The sequence below is a fragment of the Phodopus roborovskii genome, unplaced genomic scaffold, assembly GCF_943737965.1.
Source record: "Phodopus roborovskii unplaced genomic scaffold, PHOROB, whole genome shotgun sequence".
NCBI classification, from domain to species: domain Eukaryota; kingdom Metazoa; phylum Chordata; class Mammalia; order Rodentia; family Cricetidae; genus Phodopus; species Phodopus roborovskii.
In genome coordinates, this window is record NW_026126480.1 from 29,512,118 (window position 1) to 29,530,650 (window position 18,533).

At 38.8% G+C, this 18,533-nt stretch overlaps 1 protein-coding gene across 1 annotated transcript in view; it reads left to right on the forward strand.

Moving 5' to 3' along the window:
• The window catches only part of LOC127227640 (ankyrin repeat domain-containing protein 26-like), an 86,865-nt gene that overhangs the window by 64,023 nt on the left and 4,309 nt on the right, over positions 1-18,533 (forward strand). Inside the window, exons 22-29 of the mRNA XM_051192002.1 lie at positions 1,574-1,727; positions 7,948-8,018; positions 8,618-8,705; positions 9,251-9,363; positions 10,852-10,981; positions 14,019-14,210; positions 14,854-15,068; positions 17,413-17,620. Of these exons, the coding sequence (XP_051047959.1) occupies positions 1,574-1,727; positions 7,948-8,018; positions 8,618-8,705; positions 9,251-9,363; positions 10,852-10,981; positions 14,019-14,210; positions 14,854-15,068; positions 17,413-17,620 (1,171 nt within the window). The remainder of the gene's footprint in view (positions 1-1,573; positions 1,728-7,947; positions 8,019-8,617; positions 8,706-9,250; positions 9,364-10,851; positions 10,982-14,018; positions 14,211-14,853; positions 15,069-17,412; positions 17,621-18,533) is intronic.

Here is an 18,533-nt window from a genome sequence, read left to right on the forward strand (position 1 = left end):
ATATAAGTCAGTGAAACCTTCTGTTCAAGGCCGGCTCTTCCTGGGGCATCAGCCAAAGATGGATAGGCTTATCTTTCACCTCTAAGCATGATTCTTCTCTGGGAAGGCATACTGTCTATTACAGGAATGCTATTTATATGTTGTTTTCTATGTTTTTAATTATCTTTTAATGATTTTTCTATATAAAATTATTGCCTTGAAATATAGGAGCTTCTTAAAAAGTAAATGACTTTAATCAATAAGTGGAATGTATGGCTCACACCTTTCATCTCATCCCTGAGGAGACTTGAGTCAGAAACATAATGGAAGGTGAAGGCCAACCTGGGCTACATAATGAGTTCCATCCTACACTGAGCTATAAGACCCTGTCTTAAAAAAATAAAAATAAATAGAAATATAAAGAGGACTTTGATCCATTTGCCTAAGTTGTTCTCACAAAAGCTGTATTAACTTACAGTCCCACCACAGGAGTAAGAAGCAGTCATTTTATCAAACCAAAGTTTTAGAATTCATGCAGTGGTGCTCTTCATTTTTATTTTTGGTGTTGGAAATTACACTTCATCTTTTCAAGACCAGCACATAGTGCTAAGTTACACCCCAGCTACCCATTTGGCACGTGCGCATGTGTGTGTGTGTGTGTGTGTGTGTGTGTGTGTGTGTGTGTGTTTGCCCACATGTATGTATGTATATTACATAGCAAGCCGAGAGACCAGAAGAGGTCATTGGGTCCCCTGGAACTGAAATTACAGACAATCGTGAGGAGCCATGTGGGTCCTAGGAACCTAACCCATTTCCTCCGCAAGAGGCCAGCATTCCTAACCACTGAGCCTCTCTCCAGGTCCAACACCTTTGTTCTTGACCTGTACTAACTAGAGTAGATGACCAATTAATTTATTCAATACATCTCTCATTGATGAAATGAAACTAACTTTCTATGTTAAAAGAACAAGATACATTTACTGAATCAATTGATCTTGTATTGATTTTTAAATTGCTTATCAAAATACTCAGATGAATTGAAAGTATTAGTGAAAGGTAAAATAGACTCCCTAGTCTTGCCTTGAATTCTAGTAATAAGTATACACTCATTGTTTGAAAGCTTTGGAAGAGATCTTTTATATTGTAAATCATTCCAAGGGTGCATGTAATGTTTTATAAAAATAAAATTATATTTCTAATTAACACACATACTTGTTTGTAGGCAATAACTTTTAGAAATTAACTTTCCATTACCTGTTTTTATTAGGGGGTTATATAGAAAATTATGTCAAATTATGTGTAAATAATAATTTTCATTTGTCAAATTGATGAATAGTTTCAAAGTGGCTTTTCCAAAATAATTACCAGAGTTTCTCTTAACAGAAACTTATCAGTCAAGAAAACATTCCTTCCTTCATTATTACCTTCCCAATAAATATGATCTCTAGAAAAGATTGAAGTGAGAAATTAAAAACATGAGGTCTAGAAAAAGTATTGGGACATAGATATTAGGAAAATAAGTAAGGATATTGACTTGTTAGAATAATTTTGTTTTCAAAAAAAAGAGTTTTAAGTTAAGTCTATTTAACTACAGAGCTGCATTAAAACAAAAAGATTATAAAGAGGATGAAAGCATGAAGACACTGTTGCCAGGAAAAGATGAGCTTCATACTGGAGACTCTGAAATTCAACAATATGGCATGGCTCTGGGGACCCTGCACATGAAAGCAAAACAGATTTTGGATCAGGTAATATTAATTGCTTACTATTAATTATTCTTAATGTGACTTTACTTCATCAATATTAGTTACAAAATCTCTGATTAATATGCATATATGTATGCATAATATTAGGCAGTATAACCTGCATGACTACCATTGTGTGTATGGTTCATTGTGGACCAAAGCTTTGTCATGAGGTCCATGGCTCCATTATGTAACAGTTTAACAAAATGTTATTTCATGGCCTGGATGGATGGCTCAGTGACTAAGAGCATGTTGTTCTCCCAAAGGACCCGAGTTCAGTTCCTGGCACTCACATTGACCATTTTAAAACCATCTGCAACTCCATCTCCAGGGCATCCAAGAACCCCTGCACATGCATGGCATACACACAAAGGCATATAAATTTTTTTAATTAAAATTCAAGGAAGTGTCACCTTACCCTAAAGTGAAATAATGACATTTATAGCTAAGTAGCTACAGTAAATCTTGGAGAAAGTAATGTTTTTTTATTGTATGGTCATAAATGTTAATTGGGGCATTTTATGCCAAAATTCAGGCTTGTTAGCTTTACAACTATAAAGAAACTTATACTGTGTTTCATAAAGAAATTCACTTCACAGTAGTATCAGTGCCTGTATGAAGAAACTGCTTTTGCTCTGTGACCAGATTCCCTATGTTTTTTTGTTTGTTGGTTAGTTGGTTGATTTTTAGTTTTTTGTTTGTTTGTTTGTTTGTTTGTTTTTGTTTTGTTTTTGAGACAGGGTTTCTCTGTGTAGCTTTGGAGCCTGTCCTGGAAGTAGCTCTTGTAGACTGGTCTCAAACTCACAGAGACCCACCTGCCTCTTCCTCTCAAGTGCTGGGATTAAAGGCATTCACCACCACCTCCAGGTGGTTCCCTATATTTTACACAGAATACTGTTCAGTCATGTGTAGTGGAGGTCCCTGAGCATGAACTGGCTACTTTCTTTGACTAGATTTTTGAAAGTTCTACATTTAATTAAGTGTTTAGGCTTTTTGCCTCCAGTGATGTGGGATTAAAACTTCATGAAGCATACATTTAAACTGTGAAGAAGAAAACAGCACTGACTGGCAATTTTTAGAGAACCAAATGCCAGACTCTTGCAAGGTTGCATTTTGCAAAACCACAATGGCAAACACAAGATGTTAAATGCACAAAAGAAAACCAGAACACAGACATTTTTCATCAGTCATTTTCAGATGACTAACATGTTGGTATGTGAATGTGCACGTTTTAGAAAGGAAACTGCAAGGTACAAAGTACAGAGAATTTTTAGATTTCCTTTTTATTTTTATTTGTATGAGTCTTTTTGTTTGTGTGTCTATATGTGTACTACATGTATGCCTGGTACCCACAGAGGTCAGAAGAGGGTATTGAATCCTGTTGCTATTACTGATGATTGTGAAGCATTCTGTGGGTGCTGGGAACCCAACCTGCATCCTCCAGAACATCAAGTGCTCTTAACCACTGATAATTCTTCTTGCTCGGTGAGCAGCAGTTGAATAGTAACACTCATGACAGCCTTGCCTAAAGCAAAGGCTTGAGTGTTTCTCACAGGAGCTGATTTTCCATGGTGCCAAACTCCTTTTGCTACCAATGGTGGATTTTCTAGTTTGTGACAGTGATTCTACTCCCTTGATGTGTTCATCTGTAAGGGTGCTTCCTACTAATGGAAGGGGACACATGCAGGCAATAGATACCATGTTTTCAATTCATCAACTCCTTTACAGAGAATCCCTATTTCAAAACAAGAAATGTCTGAAAACAACACTGCATCAGATAGACATGTAGTTACATGCTCCACAATGAAGACATTCTGATCCCAGAGTTCTGCTTCCACTTGCACAGAAAGGCTACCATTTCTCTCAGAAAACAGAGCTGGGGCCAGAGAGATGGCTCAGTGGTTAAGAACACTTACTGTTCTTACAGAAGACCCAAGTTCAGCTGGGCAAGATGGCACACCTTTAATCCCAGCACTTCAGAGACAGAGGCAGGTGGATCTCTGAGTTTGAGGGCAGCCTGGTCTACATAGTGAGTTCCAGGACAGCCAGGACTACACAGAGAAAACCCTGTCTCAAAAATGAGGGAGACAGAGAGAGACATGGAGACAGAGAGAGGAGGAGGAGGAAAGAAGAAAAGAAGGAAAAGAAATAGAAGACCAGCACCCACATGGTAGGTGGCTCACAACTGTCTGTAACTCCTGTTCCAGGAGATCCAATGCCTCTTCTGGCCTCCATGGGCATCAGGCACAGATATGCATGCAGAAAAAAAATGCCTATACTTTATTTTGCAGTTGTAAATATTTGAAGTCAGACATTTTTCTTCCATTTTAGACCTAGTATAAAAGCATAGAAATAGATTACATATATACATATATCCAAAAACAAAGAAAGTTTTCTTGTTTCTGTCATGGCTTTTGTAGAGTTTGTGATGAGGCACAATGGCCACCACACAGTGTATGGAAAACATTTGACAGGCAAATTCAGGGTCTCTTAGTATATTCACAGAGTCAAGCAATGGTCACTCTATCAATTTCAGAATATTTTCATCACTTTAAAGAATAATTTCAAATCCCTTCCCTGTCACCCTCCTTCTTTTTTTATTTTTTTATTTAATTTTATATAACAAAGTCCAATTAAATGAAAACAAACATTTATACACAATATTTGGGAATTTGGGCGTCGTTCTTTCCAAACTACTTCCTGCTGGTAAGGGGCGCTGTCTTGGGGGATTCGAAGAAGATTCAGATATCCTAGCTGTAGTCTGTAGGGCTGTTTTGTCCAGCTGTTTGGAATGTAGGATCAGCTTGTACTCTGTTTCAGGCGGTCTGGCGTGATCAAACCACATTAGTCTGGAAGGAATCCACATCTTTTCATTTTCTGTGGAAACAAAAATAGAAATCCTTTTCCCCAGTAACTTGTTCTTCAACTTAAATTTTGGAGTCAAAGCGTTTTGTTTTTTTTTTAATTTATTATTTTACATGTCGATCCCAGTTCCCTCTCCCTCCTTCCCTCCCCTTTAGCCCTCCCTCCCTCCTTCCCTCCCTTTTGCCCTCTCTGCCCTCTCCCATGCACTCTAAACACCCTCCCCTCCCAACCCCCCACCACAATACCATATGACCAGTTGGGGTCATGTAGATCTGACAGGTCCTGTGAAGTAGGGACGAGGGCTTCTCTCCTATCTCTAGAATAAGGCAGTTATCCCTCCATGGGGGATATGTTTGCAAAGTCCTTTTGTGCACCAGGGATACATCCTGGCTCCTCTGTCTGAGGTCTTTTAGACTGCTCAGACCTTCTGGCTGAGACCCATATTCAGGGGGGTCCAAGTCAGTCCCCTGTTGGCTTCCCAGCTATCAGTCTAGTGGCCCTTAGCTCCTCCTTGTTCAGGTAAGCTGTCTCTATGTACTTCTACCGCATGGTCTTGTCCTCTCCATCTGCTTCTAGGTTCTAGTTCGACTCAGTGTTTATGTATGGGTGTTTGCTCCTATTTTCAACAGGCATTAGTTGAGGGCTCCATGGAGAAGTTAGTTGTTGATCTCACTCTCCGGGAAGGGCATTTATGATAGCCTTTCCACGGGAGCTGAGATTGTTAGTTGGGAGCAGTCTTGTAGTTCCCTCGACCTTTCTTTGTGTTCAACTTTATCTTCAAACCAATATTGACTCCCTCTTTTATGTTCTCTGTCTCTGTCTCTCTCTGTCTCTCTCTCTCTCTTTCTCTCTCTCTCTCTTTCTTATTTTCCATTCCTAACCAGGCTCAATCCTCCTGGTCACACATGCCTTCCTCTCCTCCCTCTCATTTTCTCCTACTTCTCTCTCCATTAGCTGTCCTCCCCCACTTTACCTGAGGTCTGGGGGACTTGTCCCTTCCCAGTTCTGTGAGGGACTTTATATGAATCTCTTAGAATACAACTTGTATCCTAGTTCCTCTGTGTCACCCTCCTTCTAAGTCCTCCTTCTTTCCCAGTCCTTTCCCACCAGTCTAAACTGTACTTTTTATAGTTTCCCCATTCTTCTGGAAGTTTCCTATAAATATTCAGCCCTTCTTGATGGCCTTCTATCACATGGTGCTTTCAAGGTCATCACTGCTATACCAAAACTCCATTTCTTCATATTGTTGAATAGTAGTCTACTTGTGTGGCTGCCAACTGGAGGGTCTCAGTGCCACTGTTACTTCTTGCCTTTATTTGTAATGTTGAAATGATTTTGTGGCCATATTTTTATTTCTTTGCTATTGGATTTTACCCTTTGAGTTGAGTGTATTGATTTTACTGTCTCTTGGCTTTTAATCATGCTCCCTCTCTTTCTACATTTTATTCACTTGTCATCATTTATTCAGAATTGGCTCATAATTTACTATTTACTGAAGATTCCTCCAACCCTCTCCTTACCTTGTGTTTGCAGAACAATTAAGTCATTAATTTTGTATGCTTTCTTCATTTGGCTTTATTTCACTTTGTTTTATACCTACAGGGAATATAATGTTTGATAAGGATGTCACTTTTCTTTTTAAACACTAAAATGTTTTTGCCTAATGTGTGAGGCCCTGGACTCCATCCCCAGAGCTGGAAAGACAAAACAAAACAGTATTTGTTAGGATAAAATTAAATACTTTATACAATACTCATAATTACCAACATTGACATTAGAAGAATTTCCATCTAAATACATGTTAAAAACTTAAATATAAAACTCCATCTACTGGGGAATTATTTACCAAAAGACTTCAATATAAACCTTCACCTGCTAGAGGATTATTTACCAAATGCTCATACTTTTCTCACAATGGAAAAAAGAGATCTACCTTCCTTTATAATGGAGGCTGACCTGTGATTTAGATTTGTAGTGATTCATCAACAGAGAGGCTCTCATTGAAGCGCTTCTGACCTGCCATGCCTTGCACGTTACCCTTAGTAACCACCATCCACTCATCAGAGTGCTGGCTGACACAGAGGAAGAGGGCCTTTATTCATAGTTAAATCCGATGCCTGACAGTTGCCTCATCTGCACACTACCTTGCCCCAAAGGTGCAATTTGCCTACTGAGAGAACCGCCAATGGAAGTTAATATACACGGAAAGAAATTAGGTGGCTAGTGCATTACAAAAGTTCTGTGACTTACCAGGGGTGTGTCTAGAGCCTCCATTTTTCTGCCCCCTTCACTGGCTTTAAAGAGATTCCATGCACCTGGTATGGAAGGAATCTGTGAACATGCCACCTGCCTAAAGGATAGGATGGTGTGAGAACAGCAAGGTGCTGATGCCAACAGCAAATGCTGTCTATGGCTCCATATGTCTTTCAAATTCTTCCAATTACTTTATGCATATTTTCTAATCTAATCATCCATAAAGTCCAGTGTTAGAAGTTGTAATTAGTTCTCTTTTACTGATGAGGTAGCCAAGGTACAAAAAGCTAATTTGTTTAAGACAATTACTATTAGCAACAGGAGCTGGGTCTCAGACACAGGCATCCTGCATCTCACTTAGGAAGCTGCCTCTCACACTTTCCTTTAGCATCCAGTTCTACCCTAGAGTATTATGTTACTTTTGTAATTATTGCTTTCATAGCTCTAGTTATTCATCATATGATTATTAAAATTATAATTTAGTAGTACTTTCAACATGTAAAAATTCACCATAATTGGATTTCAACTTTTTTCTCATTTGCCAAATGTTGTCCGTTTGAGTATCTGAGAAAATATGATTTCAAAACAAGAATACCATATTTCAGTCAGTCATAAGGCAGGTCAATGAAGATCATGTTTTAGATTTGGTGGGGATAAGATCCCTTTTGCAATAACTCAGTTAACTCCACAGTGAATATACAAAAGGTATCCTCAGTATGCAGATAAAGGGATGGTGGCTGTGTGCTAATAAGATTCTAGCATGAGGGGCTGGAGGGATGGTTCAGTAGTTAAAAGCACTGGCTCCTCTTGCAGAGGATCTGGGTTCCACTCCCAACATCCATATAAGGTAGCTCACACTGCCTGTATTTGCCTCTAGCTCCCAGGGATCCTATACCCACTTCTGGCTTCTACAGGAATCTTCATGTGTGTGGTGCATCTACAAACATTGAAGCACACATACATACATACATACATACATACATACATACATACATACCACACACACACAAAATAAATGTTTAAAAAATAATTTTAGTGAAAACATGTGATGGGAAGGTTTGTACTAGAATATTAGTAAATTTTTCTTTTTAATTTTTTGTTTTAGTTGCAAGAGGCCCAGGATCGACAAAGAGAAGCTATACAGAGTTCTCAGAAGATGCAGGATTTCATGCAAAAGTATAATTTAAAGGCGCATACACACGGGGCTGGAGAGGTGGCTCAGTAGTTAAGAGTACTGGATGCTCTTCCAGAGGCCCTGGGTTCAATTCCCAGCACCCACATGGCAGCTCACACCTGTCTGTGACTCCAGTTCCAGAGGATCTGAGACCATCACAGATATACACGCAGGCTTTACCAACTCACATAAAACACATTAAATAAATAAATAAAGATCCATACACTTAACCTGAATATCTACAAAGTGAATTATCGGTGTAGTATAGAAATCATATCAGACACAGTAAGGATAGCTCTGGGAAGATCAAGGGACATTTCAGTTTTGTGCCCCTTAGGTCTAAGGACACTGCTCAGTGGGATAAATAGGGCATACTTTTATGCCCATGGCCCTGAGTTCAATCCTCACATTGTAAAGAAAAAAGGCTGTGTGATATTTGTTCGTTTTACCTAAAATTTGCACATTCTCTCTAAAACACAGCTAGAAAATGAAACAATATCTACCTCTCAATTTTTTTAAGAATTTAAGTCCTTTGTCATTATACAATGTTGTAAAAAAAAAAATTCATCTCTAAGAATAATTGTTTATAAAACACATTTAGGCTTCAAGCTGAATGGTCTGAGGCAGAAGTTATAATCCAAGATCAAGAAAAGAAAATCGCAGAGCTTTGGAAGCTACATGCAGGTTTGGTGAGTCAGTTTCTTGCTTACCTCTGTCTCGTGTTTTCCTTTCCCTAATGGGAACATTGCAGGAAATGTGAGAAGTCCCACTGATATAAATAGTTAATATTTTCATATTGATGCCACTTCCTGCTGTTAGTGAAAATCTTCTTTGCTTTATAGGAGGTTTGACTGAATTCATAAGATAATGGTTTTGGTAACCTGCCTAAAAGTATATTATTCTTGATAGTTTTTTGAGCCAGGGCTACACAGAAAAACTCTGTCTTGAAAGACCAAATAATAATAATAATAATAATAATAATAATAATAATAATAATAATACAAAGAAAAGTGAAATGTTAATCAGTTAGAGCAGTTGTTCTCTGTGTAGCCCTGGCTGTCCTAGAACTCACTCTGTAGACCAGCCTGGTCTCAAACTCAGAGATCCATCTGCCTCTACCTCCCAAGTGCTGGAATTAAAGGTTTGTACCACCACCACCCAGCAATAAATAATATTTTAAAGAAAGAATAGTTTATGTCAAGATTTTTTAAGTACATTTTATATTTTTTCAAAGGCTAGAGACAAAGAGGAACAGCTAAAGAAACTCAACAAAATCCTATCATCTCTGAGGTGTTCTTTGGATCAAAAGAAGAATAAAAATGAAGAATTAGAGAGGGAGTTTACTGAGTAAGATTTTAATATTTCAGCTCTCTTCACTCACAGACTTAATAATTTTATTAAAACCTAAATATGAATTCATTTTATAAGTTAACAACCAAAACTTACTGTTTTCTAAAATTCACTTCAGAAACTCACAACTCAACCTGAAAATTTGGATGCTAAAATATGTATACTCTCTAATGATCCTGAAAACAATGATAGTGATGCGTTTGGCATGATTCTGTACATTTCTTCATCTACCTGGAATTTTTCTTTCCTTTTTTTCTTATTTTCTTCCTTTCTTTCTTTTTCTTTTAGTTCTTTCCCATTGCTTTGATATTTGCCCTTCCTTCTCCCAGATCCATCCTCCTCTTTCCCACTTTGCATCCTCCTTTTATTCACCCACTAAATCTAATTTGTGCTGCCCATATTCCTGAATGTGTGGCCTCCCACTGGCACAGGGTTGACTTTCAGGGTCCACACTTAAAAAGAAAACTGACTCTTGAATCCCAGAAGCTATTAATCACCCCCCCACTCCAGAGAGGGGTGGCTTCATGTCCACCTCCCCTTTCCCTTGCTGAGACAGGTTTGGCTTGAATTTACACAGGGCTTGTACATGCTGTCTAAAATCTCCGTGATTATTATACGCAGCTGCCCTGTTGTAGCTGCAGGACCACTTTGACTGTAGTCATCCATTGTCTCTGGCTCTTATGGTCTTCTGCACCTTCTTCCACAGCAACCCCTGAGCCTTGCGAGGGAGGAGTTAGGCTAGTTTTTCCTTCTTGTCTTCTTCTGGCAGCACCCTTCATTCATCGCTCAAACATTTCCCTACCTAAAACACTGTTATCAAATTTAAATTGATTTGGTTTTTATTTTCTTTCTGCCTTTCTTTTTTTTCAATTATGATATCATACAGATATGTTCCTTTTCCATGAGTACTACCCATTTGTGCATGAGGTATACCTATTGCTAAACTTGTTTGTTACATATATGTATCTACACATACATATCTACATGTATCTGTATATACACACATACAACTAAAATAAAGTCCCCCCCTCATATCTGCAGAAGTTTAGTTTTAGGAACTTCCACAAATACCAAAGTCTATGGATAGTCAGCTCTTGTATATAAAATGATGTATATTTACATATAGCTCACACATATGTACGTTTTTTCTTCTTTACCTTGATTCCTAATTGTTAATCATTAGTAAATGCTTCATACTATAATAATAAAGTAGATAGTAATAGTTAAAACAATTCAGTATATAATTACACACAGTTTTTATTCTTTATCTGTCATACCATAGAAATTTTTCTTCATATTATTTACTGAAGATTATAATTTCATTAGAATACTTTCAATAATTTTAAGTTGAAACAAATGAGAGATCATAATGTGTAGGTTCATTTTAAAGAAAGTATGTAAAAATGTGATAGAAATCCATTTGAAAACTTGTTAAGCATTTATTGTTTTAAAAACTTCCCATACTGACCATGTACCCTTTTGCAGAATAAAGAAACACTTAAGAGTAATGAGAAAGAAATTGAATGATCATGAAAATGGAGAATTTAGTTGCCATAGAGATTTAAAAACTAAAGAACTTGAAGTGAACATTTCCATGGATATGTTAAAAAATGAGGTAATTCTAACTTGTTTAGAGACCAAAAATATAAATGCTTAAATGTTCATACTTGGTGTCAATGAAAATTAATTATTTTTCCACTGAAAGGGTATTACTGGTATATAAAGTCAAGCAGTACAAACCCTCATAAACCACTAAGTCATGAGTAGCATTGATTTTGTTTGGTTTCGGTGTTCTATGTAGCAAGGGATGATCAAAGAAAGAGGATAACTCTTTCTCTGTAATTCGGGCTCTGTGGTGGCAGGAAGGCACTATTTTGAGGAACTGAACCTTAAATAGCCATACAAAAGTGGATTTATTGATTGTTACACAAGAGTTGTTTGGGGTAAAACAAGTTCCTCATACCCAAAGCCCCTGATCTAATCTATATGTCTTCAGAAGAAAAACACCGACCTGCAACTTTAGTCCTTATTGTGTGCTGTTTGTAGTAATGCAAGACACTCGAGGTGTGCCAGGATTGTCATGTGACCAAAGTCATGCAAAGGCTATAAAACCCCTTCAGAGAAACACAGAAGCTAACCACTGTTTTTCACAATTATTTTTTTTCAAGGTCTAAGTACTTTTAGAAAACAACTATTTCGTCCTAACGTTTACCCTAGAAACAGTGAAAAAACAACTATTCCATTCTGTTTACCCTAAAGACAATGATTCTACTGATTTTTTCCCTCTACATTTTGCTAATATTCAGGCATCTGTACTAGCCTGTCCTTGAGGTTCTGACAGGATACACCCTCAGCTGCAGCCACTAAGAGCACCACCTGTGCACATTCACTGTGTTCCCTTTTAAAAGGGCCCTGCCTACCTCCCGTCCTCTGCCATTCTCTCCCTCTGCTTGAACCCTGTTGCACTGCTTTTCTTAAATACAAGGCATACCGTTGCTGTTTTATTGAGATATAACTAACAGACATTTGTAGTTGAGTCATTTAACAGAGGCATGTCAGTAGCATTTGATATAGCTGCAGAGCATCCTCAGCTGTGAACTGCTCTCAGCACCTATGAAGGAACCACATACCCTTCAGGCATTGCTCATTCCCTTTTCCTCATCAGCCACAGGACTGATCACTGCAAAGAGGAACAGATAAAAGGCCATGTGACCCAAGTCCATCTTCAAGCTAGAGACATGACCTTTAACTTTACACTTCACATGTTTATTTTGAGTTCATTTGTAAGCGTATTATTTAGTAGGAGTACAACTTTATTCTTTGCATGTGGATATCCAGGTATTCCAGCATTATTTCTTGTTAGAAAAGCTGCTTTTTCACACTTGTTTTTCCACAAATGTTGAAAATCAATTCACCTTTGTGGAAAGATTAAACGACTGCAGGATGTTGTTGAATTAAACCATTCTTGTTTAAGGAATGGGTCCTATCACTAGGACATTCCAGATCCTTCCTGAAAATCATGATCATGACTTCTTGTAATGCAGCTGTGACAATTTGAATGTAATGGCTTCCACAGGCTCACAGATTTGATGCTTACTCCCCAGTGGGTGAAACAGTTTGGAAAGGATTGGGGGGGGTGTGGCCTTTGTTGGAGGTAGTGTGTCACCAGAGGTGGACTTGGAAGTTTCGTTCCCAGTCTATTGCCACACCGATTCACCCTCTGGCACTATAGGCAAGCCCCCAATGAAATTCTTACTTTCATAAATTACCTTGGCCATGATGTCTCTTCACAGCAATGAAAACTTTAGTAAGACAGTCATTCAAATGAGCCAGACATCCCCAACTCAGAATAAGACATGCAACTTTGAATTCCACATCTGTCAGATTAATTAATTACAGTTTAATTTCCAGACTCTTGTTCTGGGAGACTTTGGGTGTATTTGGTTTTGTCTTTGTTTTTGTTTCTGCTGTTTATTTTTGTTGTTTTGGTTTTTTGTTTGTTTGTTTGTTTTGTTTTTTTAAGACAGGGTTTCTCTGTGTAGCCTAATTGTCCTGGAACTAGATCTATAGACCAGGCTGGCCTGGAACTGATAGAGATCCTCCTGCCTCTGCTTCCTGAATGATGGGATTAAAGGTGTGCATTACCACTGCCTGGCTTGAGAGTTGCTTATTAATGCAGACCTTAAACAACTGAAAACCAGTGTCCCTAACTTCCTTATAAGCTATAGGCATTAAAGATGGGAGAGGGAGAGATTCTTCACTAAGAGACAATTTTATGAAGGAAAGAAATGAGACAAATCAGGAAAAAAAAAAAGCTTGAAGTCCAGTGCAGATTGATATCTTGTGACATAGATGAGTATATTTTGTGAATATTTTGAGTATATTTTGTGAACCATGAAGCAGGGAGATGGACAGAAAGATTCACTCCCAATAGCTGAGAAGCTATTGGCATTTGATAGCTGCTGGGGGACAGAGTCAATTTTCTTCCCTCCTTCCTTCCTTTCTAACTTTAAAGATTTTGTTTACTTAATGTTATGTGCATGGATGTTTTACCTGAATGTATATATGTGCACTACATGCATGCCCTGTGCCCACACAGCTCAGAGGTCATCAGGTCCCCTGGAACTGGAATTACAGATGATGGTGAGTCAACAGGGAGATAGATGCTGGGAATCAAACTCAGACCCTCTCTGAGAGCAACAAGTTCTCTTAACCACTGTTAAGCCTCAAAGTCAGTTTTCTTTGATGGTGTGACCCTGACATATTGACCATGCCCTAGGGCAGGACACACACTCAAAAGAAATTGGCCAACACAAATTGGACTCAGTGAATTTGAGAGAAAGAAATAGAACACCAAGGTGCCTGGGCAGGAAGGTGGGGGTGGATCTGGAACTGGAGAAGGTTGTGTATCTTCAAAATACACTATATAAAATTCTCAAAGATTAATAACATTTTAAATATATTTTTATGATTCTTTATGACTTTCGTTCTATTGGTTTTATACAAGCATCAATGGATTACATTCTGACTCTGCTATCGATTATAATGTATCTCAATTGAATTTAGGTCAAAATCTGCTATTGTTTTTCTGTAAGTTTTTTCCAACCAAAATCCTTTTGTACCAGTCTATGTGACTTTCTTTATTCATGTAGATCCATGAACTGAAAGAAAAATGGGGAACTATGAACGCCAAATATTTACCTCTGAATGTACAATTTAAATACATTGAGCAGGAATTGTTATCAATAAAAATAGCACAAAAGTTATACGAAAAGCTCCACATGGATCAGAAGATTCTGGAAAGAGATGTACTAGACCCACAGCACCAGCCACAAGAGAACATGGTAGGTCAGTTCCAGAAGAAATATTGTCAATGCAGGGGCAGGGGATGGGGGGAGGTTGAAGAGAGATGTCATCATTTAGAAGATGCTTTGAGACAGGCATCCACTTTTACAGCATAACTGATATGTGAGTGTCCTCTGTGTGTCTTATAACAGCTGGTGTTGGAGATTTCTAGAAGTCAGGTGACATCTGTTAATCCCTTTAATTACTTCAGTTCCCATCATTAAAATACAATTGATCTTTCAGAATAATCATTCAACTTTTTAGACAATTTAGCATAAAACAAGACCCCTGGGAGGGAAAGAGAAACTGGGACTTTGAACTTTCTCTGTGCTTCTGAATTGTTCTTAAGTTATACTGTTGGCGATTTTTTGAAATTTGAGTCAATTCTTTCCTATGAACTGTCTGGTTACATAAGGGCAAGCATGAGACTAATTCAGAAATAAGACTTGTAGCCCACCAAACAAGGTTCAGTGTCATTTTATTATTGGATTTAATGGAGTTGATATTGATATTTTAAACTCTGGCATCTTATTTCACATATTTAAAATTACTCTGGAAATCAACAACTAAAGGAAGCATAGCAAGTATTCTGAGTGTTTAGTGTAATTGTTTTTAAAAGTATATCATTTTAATTTTCCATAGGCAAAATCTGAGGATAAAAAACATGCAATGGCATTAAGAGACAGTAACAATGATTCAGTAATGAGTCAAATGGAACTCAGGATTAAAAGTCTTGAATCAGAGCTTGAGAAAATGAAAGCTGAAAGAGAGTCCGATGCAAGGAAGGTAGAGAAATACAAGCAACTTTGCATCAAAGAGCAGGAACTCAGCAAGATATTATCACAGAAGCTCAACAAGTAAGCCAGGAAACTGACACTCACTTTCTCTAGTGTGTAATTTTCACGGAAACAGACTCAGTAGGATAACTGGAAAATAATGTCAGGAAATGAACCCACACTTAGAGTGTGGCTACAGAGCACTTCACCCTTTTTAATCTTTAGTTTTATGTGTTGTTCCCTCTTAATGACAGATTGGTCTTGAAGCTAATTAAGACAGTTATATTTTTCATAAAATTATGTTAACATTCTCTCAAATAGAAACATTAACAACTAATAACTTTTTTAAAAACACACCCAAAAGGACCCACAGTAATAACACTGCCCCTCCAGGCACATTCTGTATCTTGTGGAGGCAACTGTCTGCCACTGTGTGCATTTTGTTTCTGGTGTCACAGTTACAGATATCTGATGACAAACTTTACAGTTGCTCTGCTGTACATCAAGGCAGACTTGATTCCTAGCAGTAGGTTACCCCAGTGATGAACAAAATACCATTCACAATATAGGTAAACATAATCCCTGGGCCAGTGTCGGGATGTGTGCCTGGCAGAAACAGCAAGTCCTATCTCAGAGATGACTTAAGATGCTAAATGTTTCAGGAACTGCTCATTTTGTTTTGTAAGTCATCAGGAGGAGAACCATCTTCTATCCCAGAGGCTGCTCCTCTGAATTCCCCTCTGTCCCAAATGCTTAACTTGTCCCAGGGAATGGGTGAATTGTACATAGTGAAAGCAAAAACTTGAAAATCTGGTTCATCCAACAGCTCTTGAAATCAAAGCTGCTTCACTGCATACAACTATTTCTAGCTAGTTTGTGAGTTTCGGTTTTTCTGTCTGATTTGTTTTGTTTTTTGAGACAGGGTTTCTCTGTGAAACAATCCTGGCTATCCTGGAAATCACTCTGTAGGTCAGGCTGGCTTCGAACTCACACAGATCCTCCCACTTCTACCTCCCCAATGCTGAGGTCAAAGGCATGTGCCATCACCACCTGGCCAAGTTTTGTTTTTTGTTTGTTTGTTTGTTTTTACTACTTATTTATATTTGAAACATACTTGTTTTACATGTCAAACCCAGTTCCCTCTTCCTCCCTTCCTCCCCTGTTCCCCCCAACTCCCTATCCCATCCCCTATCTGCTCCCTAGGGAGGGTGAGGCCTTCCATGGGGGGATCTTCAAAGTCTGTCATATAATTTGGAGCAAGACCTTGGCCCTCCCCCAAGTGTCTAGGCTGAGAGAGTATCCCTCCAGGTGGAATGGGTTCCCAAAGTCCATTCATATACTAGGGATAAATACTGATCCACTACCAGAGGCCCGATAGTCTGCCCCAGACCTCTTAATTGACACCCACATTCAGGGGGTCTAGGCCGGTCCTATGCTGGTTTCCTAGCTACCAGACAGTAGTCCATGAGCTCCCCACTGTTCAGGTCAGCTGTTTCTGTGGGTTTCTCCAGCCTGGTCTTGACCCCTTTGCTCATCACTCCTCCCTCTCTGCAACTGGATTCCAGGAGTTCGGCTCAGTGTTTAGCTGTGGGTGTCTGATTCTGCTTCCTTTAGCTATTGGATGAAAGCTCTATGATTTCTTTTTTAATTGTGTACATTTTATACATCATTATACATTTGTTGTGGATCACCACACAACAGTTTGTTGTGGTTTCCTGTGGTACAATGGTTTTTAGTCAATGAAGGAGACTCCCTCCACCCCCAACAGTAGGGACTTCCTCCTGGACCCCAGATTAGGCACAAGCTACACCTGAACACCTGTTTTCACAGAATGATCCTTTATTATGTGGGAAAGAAAAGTTAAAGTGGCTTCTCAGACAAAAAACCAGCAGCAAATGACCTTACAGGTGTTAATTTTTAAGAGGAGGGAAAAGGGAGATCTGTGTAGAGTGGGCTAGGGTGCAGTGGGATATTTTGATTTGGAATGTTAATTAGGTGAATTTTGATTGCTGGACTTTCGGTACTCATATTGAAGAATGAGCCTGGCATAGGAAAGTATCCAAATAAGGGAACAGACCTTGATGGCTTAGCTTTCGGGATGTAATCTAACGGTTTTTAGCAAGGCAGAGGGGAACAGGGGAGAGGGAAGAAGGGCAAGGCCTGCCAGAGTGACATGTTTGAGTGGGCCAGTGTCTCTTCCATCAAGAATGTGAGCATAGCATCATCTCATCACCATTGGCAGGCATTCATCTCTCTCCCACTCTGAATTTACTTGTTAGCTTGGAAAGAGGTGTACTTCTTTAGAACAAATCGAAGTGCCAAAGATGTGCTCCATCACATTTTCAGCTTTAAGACATACTTTCTAAAGAGTGTAAGTCATTTAGGGAACCAGAGTGTAAGTGCTTGCCCTTTGCAATCTTCACAGGACTAACAGCAAGCTGAGTAAAGTCAGAACAGACATGCTGCTGGTGACAGGACAGAACAGAGCTATGCAGAGCTCTCTTAGTACAAGGCCTGTCACAAACCATAACACTTGTGTAAAATGCAACCCTAGCTTCATTCCACGCAGAAACCCAGAGCCTTCTATATCCAGCCCTCAGCCTTCTGAGTCTATGCGGAAGAGTCTGCTCAAGGTAAACTATATTCTGTCCTTTGGCATCCCAACTCTGTTATCTGGTAGTATTGTTAATTCTTTTCCTTTGGTGAGATATTGAACTGCTTAGTTAACTTATGCCTGTTCAGTAAAGGCCACAATAGTCAGTGTTCTCTAAGAAAACATTTGTTTTCATTTTTATGTGTCTGAGCATAAGCAGCTGGGGGTAGCTGTTTGCCGGCCCAAGGCATGGGTTAACTGGTTAAGCAGCAGGTACTTAGAGTCACTTTGCCACTGAAATCTGATGTAGTTGGGCCATTTGACCAAGCATGTGAGATCTCTTTCGGGCTGGATGTCCTGTCCAATGTCAAAGTCCTTAGACCTTCTCTCAAACAAACGATTCATCACCTCTCTGGCCTTCTGTTTCTTCACAATGGAGGGGGCCGGGGCTACCTTCTTCTCACTGGCCTTCTTTCCTTTGAACGTCTTGCTCGGCTGGAGGAGAAAGAAAGGGGAGTTATGGGTATGTAAGCGGTGGCAGAGACCCTAATTTATTATACAATCTCAATGTGGTTTTAAGGGTTCCTATCCCCCATATCCTCACCAACATTTCTCATTTTATTTCATCTGAATGGGTTTTCAGTGTACTTCTAATTTTCATTTTATTGATTGCTGAAAATATTGAACATGTTCTGTGTATTACTTAGACATTTCTGTATGTTTATTTGAAAGTATCTACTTCCTGTATTTACTGGTTTATTCTTTTGATTTTTTTTTTTTAGTTCTTTATGTATTTGAAGTATCAGTTAGGTGAATAATTGGCAAAGTTTTCCCCTTTTCTATGACCTATCTCTCCTGATACTTTTTTCTGTTGGTGTGCATAGCTCTCATTCTCTTGTGTGTGTGTGTGTGTGTGTGTGTGTGGTGTGTGTGTGTGTGTATGTGTGTGTGTG